The sequence below is a fragment of the Dysidea avara genome, chromosome 3, assembly GCF_963678975.1.
Source record: "Dysidea avara chromosome 3, odDysAvar1.4, whole genome shotgun sequence".
In the NCBI taxonomy this organism is placed as follows: domain Eukaryota; kingdom Metazoa; phylum Porifera; class Demospongiae; order Dictyoceratida; family Dysideidae; genus Dysidea; species Dysidea avara.
In genome coordinates, this window is record NC_089274.1 from 25162450 (window position 1) to 25175249 (window position 12800).

At 37.7% G+C, this 12800-nt stretch overlaps 1 protein-coding gene and 1 long non-coding RNA gene across 2 annotated transcripts in view; one reads left to right on the plus strand and one right to left on the minus strand.

The window, feature by feature from the left end:
• LOC136250435 (uncharacterized) overlaps positions 1 to 9834 on the minus strand; it is a 34655-nt gene extending 24821 nt beyond the window's left edge. Inside the window, exons 1-2 of the mRNA XM_066042640.1 lie at positions 9362 to 9834; positions 3015 to 3260 (exon numbers count right to left, since the gene is read on the minus strand). Coding sequence (XP_065898712.1) covers positions 3015 to 3260; positions 9362 to 9521 — 406 coding nt within the window. The 5' untranslated portion in view covers positions 9522 to 9834. The remainder of the gene's footprint in view (positions 1 to 3014; positions 3261 to 9361) is intronic.
• On the plus strand, positions 9653 to 12639 carry LOC136250438 (uncharacterized). Its single transcript, XR_010698539.1, has 2 exons — positions 9653 to 9929; positions 12467 to 12639. It is a non-coding gene; the product is annotated as an uncharacterized lncRNA (long non-coding RNA).
• Positions 12640 to 12800: the final 161 nt, after the last annotated feature.

Sequence of the window (12800 nt, forward strand, 5' to 3'; positions counted from 1 at the left end):
CGTCATCCTCAACCGCTGCTGTTACTATTGATAAATTACAAACAACCTTTGCAACATTAGGACTACCAGAAGTCCTTGTCTCAGATAATGGATCAGCTTTCTGCAGTGATGAATTCCAAGTGTTTATGAAGGCCAATGGTATTAAACATGTCCTCACTCCTCCCTACCACCCTGCTTCAAACGGATTGGCAGAGCGATACGTACAGACATTCAAAGATGGTCTCAAAAAGAACAAAGGAGGTTCCATTGAATCTAGAGTGGCAAGATTTTTGTCCCGCTACCGTGTGACTCCACAGTCAACTACTTGTACTTCCCCTGCAGAGTTGATATTTGGTAGGAAACTACGTACAACACTGGACTTATTGAAACCAAATGTTGCAGCGAAAGTCCATCAGAAGCAGATCCAGCAAAAAGCGGCACATGATCAACATGCCAAACATCGTAGCTTTGCTTAGGTTCCTCAGTTTTTGTGTATAATTTTCATGGTACTCCACAGTGGTTTCCTGCTATTGTCAATAAGCAGACAGGATCAGTTACTTTTCTTGTAGAACTGGAAGACAAACGTCAAGTTTGTAGGCATCAAGATCATATCCGCTATAGAGCCAGTACAGACAATACTGTTATTGTGGGCAATCAATCTTCGGATGACATTGATGACTTTCTTCCAATTTTGCCATGTGTGAATGATCCTGTGGATGCTCAGTCCACTGTACCCTTGCGTCGATCACATCGTATCCGACGCCCCCTCATCGTTTCACTAAAGGGGGAGGACTGTAGTGATGTAACACTAACACCCATGCGCACACATGACTGTACATACAGACTTTCATGTAACACGTAGTTAGTAGTATTGTGTTGTGTTGTATATTTGCTGTATAACTATCCTGTGATTCACATGATATTAAGAATATCACAGTTTTATAACAAAGTGAATTTCTTTTAAGTTAGGTATACATAACTGTACTCTTACGATATTTTGCAGTGACTGTTCTATTTGAGTACCTCAATTTTTCATGCAAACCTGATAAATTGCAGTTGCTCAACTTGTAACAAAGTAAATCCTGCATCTTTTATGCTAGAATACAATTTTCCAGCCTGTTGTGTCACAAGTTTTGCTAGCATAGCACTTATTATGATGCTTATGATGATGACGAGGGTCTTAATCGTAGTGTATATCAATACCAATATGGTTATAATACAATATCGGCTCCAATTTGGTGGAATACACAATAGTACTGTATTGTAGAGTTTATTTGATTACTTTTGTAATACTCTAATAGAACACACATAGAATGTCTATTGGTAGATCTACATTACTACAAAGTTTTCATTTAGAAATAAAATGAGTTGATCAGCTGGCAACAGTGGTTCAGTGGTCAAGAATTTGGGAGTTAGGTCTGGACATTGCTGGATTGAGCCCTGGACAACCTTTTCACTGTTTTTGTACATTTTTAAAATTCCCACTGACTGTTCTATTAGAATATTTTGACTCTGCAATTTTACACTAGGTTGATTTTTCCTTGTAACTCTGCAGTTTTCAATGAGATTTCTTTTAAACCACAAAGATTTGAGCTATGACAGTTAACCTACCATATTCACATGCCCGCACTTTCAATAGTAGCTGGTACAATGATTAATTTTGAAAATAAAGGCTTTAACATCGTTTTCAAGCATTGTGTGGTGACAAATTCAAATAGTCTCTGCATCAATTTTTAAAACTAAGGTAATAAAAGCAGAGGCATTTAACCAAGTAAATACAGTACTTTATGCATACCAATTTAGGGTTGTTCCCATAAGCAGTTTACCTTGTAGACATGACGAAAAGTCAGCCTTTCTTAATGCAAATAATCGTCCATAGCTCTATGACTATTAATCAGATTTGGGTATATGTGATTTCTCCACAATACGTTATTAGGGTGACTGCACTTTTGCATTATTCTGATATGCATTTGATACCTGTACTGTTTGGTTTTTGCTCAGTGTTTTTAATCCATGTTTCTTCTAAAGCACTAGAAGGTTCTTCTAAGATTATTAATCCATTTATATACTATTTATAACTCATTCTCTTTAGCGGTTTGTCTGGTAGGTGTCACAAGATAGTCAGTTTTCCATGAAACACACTTGTTACACATGTTTGGCTTTTGCACTATATCTCTATAACCATTATTCAGATTCCCTTAAAATCACAAAACAATTTGCAGCTGCACAAATTTGTTACAACCCATGTACTTAATGAGCTATTTTAGGAGGGTACAACTTAATCTAGGCTTTTTGTGATAGCTTGTAGTGTTGTAGTGTGGCATACATATCACTAAAGCGAAGATGGTCGGCCTGGTTCAATTTATTATTAAAGCTATCTACGTACAAATCATACACAGTTTTATGTTAGGGCTTGCAATTTGCAAAAACTACTAGAAATTTAGCAACTGGTGCATATCACTAATACAGTACAGAGTGGGTTTCCCAAACATCAACCATCTGAATGCCAAAATACTGTTCAATTAAAGTATTTGATACTACGGTGGGTTCTATTAGAATTAGTGTATGCCCTAATAGAGTAATAGAATTTAAATTTACGTCAAACACCATCCCCTCAAATAAGTTCTGAAAATTGATACTCCTGCACCCTGACAGTAGCCTCAAGCATTAATACAATAAATACTTTAGGATTAAGGAAGAAAATCCATCCCTCCTGGAGGAGACTGAGTGTGGCCCCGACTAGACATTGGGTGACCTGCAGTTCGATTCCTGGGGCTGGAGGGATTTTTTTCCTTACTTTGGCCCCTTTTCTGTTACACCTTTTCAGCTATAAGTCACTAAGTCTAAGTCCTTGAAATTAGGTTAGGTAATCCTAAGGCTGCAGCACATGTTGCTGTCAGACCTTCAGTGCTGGTCACTGTAAAGCATTAATACAATACAATACAATACAATACAATACAAATCACCATTATACACATATATGATACACATTCAAAGACATTTTGTGCACAATTCTTCACAGAAACACTACTTACTATAAATAATTGATGCTTTGAATGCAGGTAATTTAATAACCTCATAAAACTTATCCCATGTAGCATCACTGTCTGTATCGAGCCATATAGCAAGCATACTACGACAACACTCCACAGTTTGATAATGTTTATCTCTTTCCAATATATCCAAGTCCCAATTCTGTACACCCAACAGGGTTCCTAGCATCTTCCAGTGTGCAGCGTACCGAGGAATAGCTACTTGACACAAATCTTTTAACAGAGGAGCTGAAATATCAATCATTACATACATAAAGTAAAATATTTTATGTAGTTAGTCTGGGAGATAATTTAGATAAAAAGATAATCTAGATACCTAATCACCTATCGTAAATTATATAATGGTTTTCATTATCAAGATAGTAATAAATCTCCGTAATCTAGTGTATATCAACCACAGTCAGATGAAAAACCTTTGGAAAGGTATCGAATTAAATGAGGAACAGGTAAAATTTCTGACTTCACAAGTACTTTATGCTAAAAAACTGTGCTTACAATATTACATTATTATCGAGATAATATCGATTATTGAGATAAAATGGTTGTCACTTATCGAGATAATAGGTTTTAGTATTATCGCACAGCCCTAGTAGTTACATGTATGCTTACTGTATATACATACATACATACATACATACATACATACATACATAGATGATGTAATGTGAATTAGTACTGGGGATCAAATGAATAGTGATTTAGTATTTAAATACTTTAATCCTAACTGGATATTTGTGATCATTTATGTATCTTAGCATACAATAGTAGGGATCGTGAAGGTTTGGCCAAAAATATCACCCTAAAACCAGCCTCACAATACCTTCATGGTGCCTTGACAGTATTGGTTAGGCATAATCAAGCTTAAAAGTAACTTTAGTACAACCTAAAATGCTTCCTTTAAAAAAATTATTTAGTGAAATTTTCTACCGACTGACTGCCTGGTGCCTTCAGACAAGGGTAGCTCAATAACAGCTAAGTTTATGGGCTTGATTTTTTACTGTTTGATGTCACTTCAGCCTGACAGGTGCCTTTGACATACCATAGTACATACAATGCATGCTTCATGGACTTACCTGTGTCCTCCTCCTTTGTGTCCTATTTATCTTTAGATTTTTAGCAGGACCCTTCTCCTAGTGTTCTTTGTTTGTAACAGGTTGAACACAGCTGAAAATGAAGCATAATGGCCACTTCACTATTTCAGTAGTTGATAGTGGGGTACACGCACGTTCAGACAAAAACTATAAGCCATGGTGCCATTCTTTATTCTAATGCGGTATCCATGGGTTCACCAGTCAAAATAATGTCGCAGATAAAATAAACAAACAACAAGTATAAGGAACATTAGGAATTTCAAGTTTGATTAGGGATCGTAGAAACAAAACAAAGGAAGTTCCCTACACCTGAAGATATACTAGTGTAAAAATGATCACATCTGATGCCTTGGATACACTGCAAGATGAAATAAAATTTTGGAGTACATGTAGCAGATCACTGTGAAAGATGAAAGTGCTTTCAATGGATAAAAAATGCAGTACCCATGGATATGGCACATTGATTACAGTGGATCCTATATTGCCACTGGTATCAGTGCTGTGGCAATGGTACAGTAGTGATTTGTACACTTCATGTACAGGAGATCTATTTATTGTTACTGGGCAGGTAAATACAAACACAGTACAAACAGTATTACAACACGAAAACACATTCGTGTTCTTCATCCCTGATCACATCGCTGGCAGTTAGTATGGTGACTTGGGACTTACTGTGCCACCGGGCACTCTGAACATTTAGAAAACATAGATGGATTATCCACAAAGTTGGCACAAATGATTAGTAGACGAGTTAGTTGTCAGAGTTAGTAAAGCTGCGATAGTCACTAATCTTTTTTGTGTGATCTGGAATCATGAGTGTGGAACTGGGCATTATATAGAATTAAATGTTTGTTCAAGTCATTAGCACAAACAGGCGTAATTATTATACGTTTGTGCCTTCGTTCACAGGCAAATCTAGTCACACAATGGCAGAACTTTTGGTTCTTGTTCACCTTTCTTCCTTCCTTTTTGTCGTGTAATGACTTTGGTGAAACCTCTCCCGGAAGAACCCCAAAACTTAGAACGACCCTCATTGTGTGGAACTTGCTCCATTTTGTACTCCAATGTGTATTCGCTTCGACAAGCATTTGGAGAACTGTGCAAAGTTTGTCTGTTATACCATCCGTTTTTCACTGTTTGACTCCACAGGATGGCACTCCATGTCGAAATGTCTCCAATGCTGCTGCCATTAATAACATTCATGTAGTATGTATTGTACACACATTGCTATGCTTATGTTTGTTTTAAATAATGAGGTCATAACATGTAAAAAAAATCCCCATTTAGTACATGTGTGTAGGTCGTGTAGTTTTCAGGAATATGTTTCAAGGATTGTTTGCCCTCTAGTAGTTACCTAGCAGGTTGAAAATAAATAAAAATGTAAATCATTTCAGCTGCAACTGATGCTGTGTAGTATAATGATGTGGGGGAGGCTGGACATAAGTTACTAATTAAGTTATGTGTTGTGATGGTTTAGCAGTGACTACAAGCCATGCCCATAATAAACTGTCAAGTTTTAGGCCATGCCCAACAGTAAACTGAGGTTTTGGGTTTCTATGTAATACCAGCCACTTGTCTCAACTAAATAGCAGTAGTAAAACGTACTTAAAACCCGTTTATCATGAGTAACTTTTACTTGTGGTATACATCTAACTTCACCTTTTAGCCAAGAATGAGCTGTATATCAATACTTATGTCACTAATCTGAGTCATTTAATAATGATGAGAATGAGTGTTCGTGTTATTAGTGTATATCAGATCGGTTATCGGTATCGGCTAATTCTGTTGCTTAATATCGGATATCGGAATAATCAGTTAATTTGGTTATTGGTGCAGAGTTTATGTGACTGCTCTATTAGAGTACTTCAATCTTAGCAGTTACAAAAGCTAAACTCCTTCTGAAACAAAAGTGATGAAGCTCCATTTCATTCCCCTTTGCTACTACACCTGTTACTGCTTGCACAATATTAAATAGTCTACAGCCATATTAGCACACTTTTTAAGAGATCACGTCATTTATATTTATTTTAGGTTTGCCAAAACATTGACCTGCCGCATCCGTGAAGCATAAGATTAATTTGTTATGGCCTTAATTATTTATTTATTTGTAAATTGAACCGCATTCTTATTATTCTTAGTACTTGGTTGTATTAATATTGTTAGTTAGCAGGGGCATAAGTGCTGATCAAACAAGGATTCTTTAAAACTGTCTGGTAAACGATCAAATCACTGTCGGTCTTATGATATTAATATTATTCCCCTAATAAATACATTTGTCAAAATCAGACCTGCAAGGTCAGCGACTGGTAGGCTGTTACTTTCTTTTGTACCGGAATGCAGTGCCAGCAGGAGATACCAGCCTGCAGTACATGGTAAAGTTGGGTATGCTATTAGTTTACAAAGAGAGCCCCTATCAAGCCACAGGGGTAGGCCCATTTGGTTTATTCTCCATTATGTATATATAAATCTAATACTGCTTCACTCAATGCTACCATGGTAAAATCAAAGGTGGCGGCCAAGAAATGGCTGCAATCATGTTAATAAAATAAATTCAATTTTTTATAAAGATGGCGGCCAAGAAATGGCTGCAATGTTGATGAAAATACAGTAGGACCTTGATTATCCAAACAGCATAATTGACTGTTCTATTAGAGTATTTCGTACATCATTAGGTAAACGTTCTATTAGAGTAAGTGTATGTTCTATTAGAGTAGTTGAACATTACTATATGAATGAATGGGTTTCATTTATCCAAAACAAATTTGCTTACGTATCTGAACACTTCTATGATTGAACTGGCACATAGGTGTTCAGATAGTGGAGGTCCTACTGTGATGCATAGCTATACAGCTATTTTTTCACCTTTGATTTCATTTTTTCCATCCAATCTTATAATGGCCGTACCATTTTTCACAGCTTGGCTGTTTTGTGTGAATTTCACTCTTTTTGCACCTTATAAGGCCCAAAAACTAGCCTATGGCTGAATTTTGGGTTTGTTAAACCAGGCATGTGCCCACAGCTGGCCGAAGGCTGGCTGTGGGTGGGTGTGGGTGTACCTACCTACCTATCTATGTTTATCCGTACACACCCACGTGATCAAAATCATTAAATGATAAAAAGGAGCCAGGATTTAATAAGAAATGAAAGCTAAAATTAGTTTGTATTAAACTTCCACCCACATAAACTCTATTCTGCAGTGGTTTCTTCTCGGCAGTCTGAAATACAGGTATGGCGACTCTTCATATACTACATGAATGGTATTCCCTTTCAGTTTTATAGATGCTTAATACCTGTAAAACAATGTTGATGGCCTCTTAGGCTACCAGAGATAGCGTATCCTTCAAACTGAAAGGGGAAGGGGGGGGGGGGGGCATTACCCGTACTTACACAAACAAAAAGGAAGAGCAGCCTCAAGGCTTTTGCATGCTAAACACGATAGCGATAGACACACTATTAAAACAGTTGAGAAGATACAATCCGTGGTTTTAAAGTGGTTTGTTATAGTTACGCTTCATTAGCAACGTAATTACAGAATTACAAAATAATTTATGAATCACGAAATACGCTAAATTACAGTATTTACAAATCTAATTGTCTAGCTGAATTAACAATAGCAATAGCATGAATATTTATTAACAATATAATATACATGCTTGATTAATTGCCTATTAAGTTAGAATCATTCTTGTATTAACTGCATGGGCATCTGGTTTTTAGAAGTAACATAGCATCAACTTGTTGTTTTACTTGCATTTCTTCTTATCGATACAGACACAATGATGATTACTGAAAACAGACTTGTAAATATATTAAATATTTGTTAATATTATTGTAATACTCTAATAGAGCACACATTTTTTGAGGACATAGAATGTTCTAGAAATTCCATTGGTAAATCTAACATTTACCAATAAATATTTACCAAACCTGACAAACAAACCTAAACATTTACCAATAAGAAGATTCAAACCCCGAATATTCATTAGAAATTAAGTGAGACAAAGCCAAAGATAGCAGTAGCTCAGCGGTTAAGGATGTGGATGTACAGTATTGAGGTCCCTGGTTCGAACCTTAGTAATTTTTAAACATTTTTGTGCACCTTTTTACCCCGCGGTGACTGCTCTATTACTTTTCTTTATAACACTGTAGCTGCAACTCCATTGTTTTTCAAACCATCACAGGCACTGCTATGATGATCAGCCTATGACACAGCAATTTTCAAGTTATTCTCATCCTTAGTTTACCTGTAGCCGTGAACAAAGTTAGATTTTTTTTTACACGTACAAACGTTCATAACTCTGTGGATACTCATCAGATTCATAACAAACTTAGAATTTTAATTCACCTTTATACACTCTTCATTTGTGCTAAAGTTTGCACCAATTGAGTTACACGTTTACATTTTATAACATTTTTTACAAAGTGTGTGAAAGAAATAAAAGCCCCCGTGGCTTAAGAAGGAAAAAAGTTTTGAGCTTCCATATCTTGCAAATGGCTGGTGCGAATTTTCTGTTTGGCCTACCCTACCTGGCAGATAGCTATAATGTAAAAATGGAGTGCTTTGGAGAAGGGATTATGAAGCCTCTTTCAAAGATTTCCCTTAGGCTCCTTGGCTCGTGGTAAGCACCTCATCCAGGCTTTGCCTCCAGTGTCTAACTGATAAAACAAAAACAAAGCTATGCAAATATACCCACAATGTGGCATGCTGGCTTTCTTGGCCGCATGACACACTACTATATCTTGATTTAACCCTTAAAACTGGACCAGTCTGTCTGAGTAACATGCTGGCAACATTACTCTACTTTATTTTCCCTTTCAGTTGTCCAGTATATGCCATTCTTTGGCTACAGCACAACCACAGTAAAAGGCACACGTATAAGAGACAAGCAACCAATGAAACGTTTCATTACTTCTGTTGAAGAATACACAACACTTGATGAATCATTCAATGGATATGCATAATGATAGCAATTTTCATCATAAAGCAAACGATATGGTTGGCAAAAGGGTGGGAAATAGCATGCAACTTTATAAAAATAATAAATTCCAACCTCTGTGTAACATTCATCGGATATCGTGGGGCAGTGGTAATAAATTTACTTGTACATGGGTTGTAAAAGAATCTATGATTTCGCGCACAAGACGCACGAAAACTGAAAATTTCTTGCTACGGTAAACTTGCACCACTTCATTACATACAAATAAGGGGCTTTCCGAGAAGTTCCCTCACCAGTATACCTTGCTTGTTGGGTGAATCCGTGGCGCCTCCCAAAGTGGATTTGCACATTGCTCGTGCAAGAGAAGTAGCTGACGAAGTTGCCTCGGCTGCGACTCTCACTAAATCATTGAGGATTTCAGATGACCGCTTTATAAATTCTTCCTGCTCAGATGTAGCCATCACGATTCATCAAAGCGATAGATTATCCCTCCCTCCTCAAAAAGGCAGTTCCCGCCACAGTACAAAATGGAAACAATCTTTTATCCAATCAAATATCGTACTAGTCTCGTGCCCAGCATTTATGGTATTAATTAGCGCGGGCCTGGCTTTGGCACGAGACTAGTGATGTTACGTTTCTGGTCGCGTTTCTGTCCCAACCGGAAACGTCAAGATGATCTTTTAATGTACCTCGATCGATTCCGACCTCACCGCTCGTGCTTGCCGTGACCACCCTTCTGTCCTAGCTAGTGACGACCACAGGATCTAGAATACGCGGGATCCACCACTGCGCGCAGATTCGCTCCAATGTATTAGAGGCTCTTCGAGACAGACTGGAATCAGGACTGAGATGGAAACGGAAAGCTGATAGTGAGTTAAATCTGTAGTGAGTTTGATCCAAACACTAGCCCTCTAGTAATTATTAGGCGGATCCGAGGGGATTTTGGCCCTTCTTTTTTGCCCATGCAAGGGATTTGATTGAGCTATGGGAATAGCAACTAGTTGATGAAAGTGACTGGTTTAGTTATAAATGGGGCTGGAAAGTTGCATCACAGAATTGTACCAGCAATGCATGTATGTACTGTATCAGTCCATTGGTGGATCCAGGATGGAACATTTGGGGCAAATGCCCCCTCCCTCCCACTACCTCAAGGGGTAGTCACTTCCATACCGCCAGTTGATACACTTGTGACCAGGATCAAGAATTTTGATCGTCGAAATTTGGCCTGATTTCACCTATAAAATAGCCTTGATTCTTGATCATCTACCGTAAAAGCCTAGTAAATCCTCATGTCGCTAAAGGTTAGCTTTTGAAGGTGCTTGATCGTCACTTTTGCGGACATCTTGATCGCTTGATTCACTGTGCAAAAGTCCCTTGATCGCTTAATTGAATCTTGATCCCGGTCATAAGTGTTTCAACAGACAGTATTGAAGTGACTACCCCTTGTACCTTGTGGAGGAGCCAGCCATACTTCTGATTAAAATACTACTTTTTCAGGCCAAGATCAGTTTTTAAAACTCATGAAAATATGCACATATTACTAGCAATTCACCTGAAACCCAAAGCGGACCAAAGTCCAAGTAGTTCTGACTTGAAGTAGTGAAATTGTCACTCAGCGCCTTCATGCGTACTAAGTGCCTCTAAAAAATAATTATCGTGTTGCTGTTGGTTAAAACATTTAGAGCCTTTTAAAATTTCACAACCATCTGCAAAGGCCAAATTGGCAAAAATCAACAGTGAAACAGTACTAAGAGGTGATTATTTGCTGCTTCAAAATTGCAGCAACTAACAAGAAAATCTGCTCTCTCAACCACCTACAACTTAGTCTGTTTGTGTCCCTCCCCTTGCCAGCTCCTGGATCCGCCCCTGCAGTCTGTATTTAAGGCCAGGCAAAGTAGATTGGTAGTTTCTCATCAGCTACTTACTCAATTTTGATGCAGGTGGGCAATCATGGATGCCACCCAAAATCACAGCTAGTAAAAGCAGGCTATCTGTCACTCCAAGTATTATCAAAGACCTTCTTAAAGCTTATACAGTGGAACCTCAGTTATCCGAACCCCGTGGGACCAGGGGTGGTCAATAAATCTGAAAAGTCCGTATCTCTGAAACTGTGTATAAATAACCTTAAAATAGCATGAAGAAAAATTTTAAAACATCAGTATTATCAACTACTTTAATAGAACAGTCACTACTCTAATAGAGCAGTCATTTCCGTGGTTCGGTTAACTGAGAATCTGAATAAGTGAGGTTCCACTGTACTTACATTTTACTACCTTTCTGAAGTGGAAAGAAACTTTTCCGTTGCTGAATATGATGACTAGCTTGTCTAAACATCCAAATGCTGGCACACGTGATCAATTATAGTAGTAATGAAAGTAGAGGCGGCAGGGTGGTAGGTGATGAGAAACTATAAATCAACTTTGCCTGGCCTAACATGTAGGTATACCTAATATAGAAATGAAGTAGGGATCCAAGCAATAAAAAGTAGTAAAACATGAGATGAATGATGGTGCTATGGCACTGTTTACTGAGAAAACCTTACATTGGAATTAGTTTGTTCAATGCTTGAAGATGACAACCGGTCTAATAAAACGAAAGGCAACACACACTCATCAGAACTGGTGAGTGTGTTATTGCAGTGGCCACACAGCCTTACAACTCAGAGATGCCTTGGAGCTTCGCATTTCTACTCTAATACATTTTGAACCCATGTATAGTAATACTCTAAGTAAAACCATGGCAGGAATTGTAAAGGTTCATCATATACAGTGAAACATGAGGTCACCTGTCTAAACTGTAGCTGACCATAGTTGTGATAATGTCAAAATGTGTTATTTACATACAAAGTGATCAGCTACGTTGTAAGGTCAGAAAAATTTTTGGACTGAAGGCAACTGGAAAATCTCTAAATGACAGAATTCTAAATGATCTACATCTTCTTTAGGCCGTCAAGTGTTTGTCATTTGTACCAAGGGTTAAGAGGTTAAACGCTCTTAGTTTACTTTCGTTTCTGGTCACATTATCTAACCACAAGATCACTACACAAAAAATGGTATTGATACTGATGCTTACTGGTGTGCTACAATCATAACACACCTTTGTACTAATTAATGCATCTAGCAAGAAGCTATTCATATGGCAGACATGTTCTAGTCAGTGTTAGACACTCTCCCTCCCTCCTATTATTATCTCTTGTTTATACATTGTGTACAGTTTTCCAAAATTAAGTCACTTGCATGGCATTCCGCAGTGTTTGTAAAAGGTATGGGACCAAATCAAGTTGAAGTGTCGGCCTGTACTGCTGACTGGCTTAAGTGAACACCAGGTAGGTACAACACTAGACTTGTTTGTTGGTTAATGCCCGCATGGAATTTTAATGTTAAATACCCCTGTTTAATTCCCATAGGGATATTAACTACTGGATTTGCACAAAGATCGATAAGGAACTGGAGTTTTGATCTATGATTTTGTAGCGACAGATAGTAATTACACCTGCAGCCATATATGTAGTCAGTTGTATTACAATGTATTGTGTGTTGTACCACATGTTTATATAAGAATTTGTTTAGCATCATTGTACATATTTTATTTGCAAAATTGGGTGCTTTAGTATAGTAGGCATTTGTTATACCCAATACCCCCAGTGGACCTTCACTTTTCTAATCCCCATAATGGTAAAGGTGTTCGAGCAGTGCGAATAACAGCTCCCATTCTTGTGTGGAGAATAATCATATAGTACA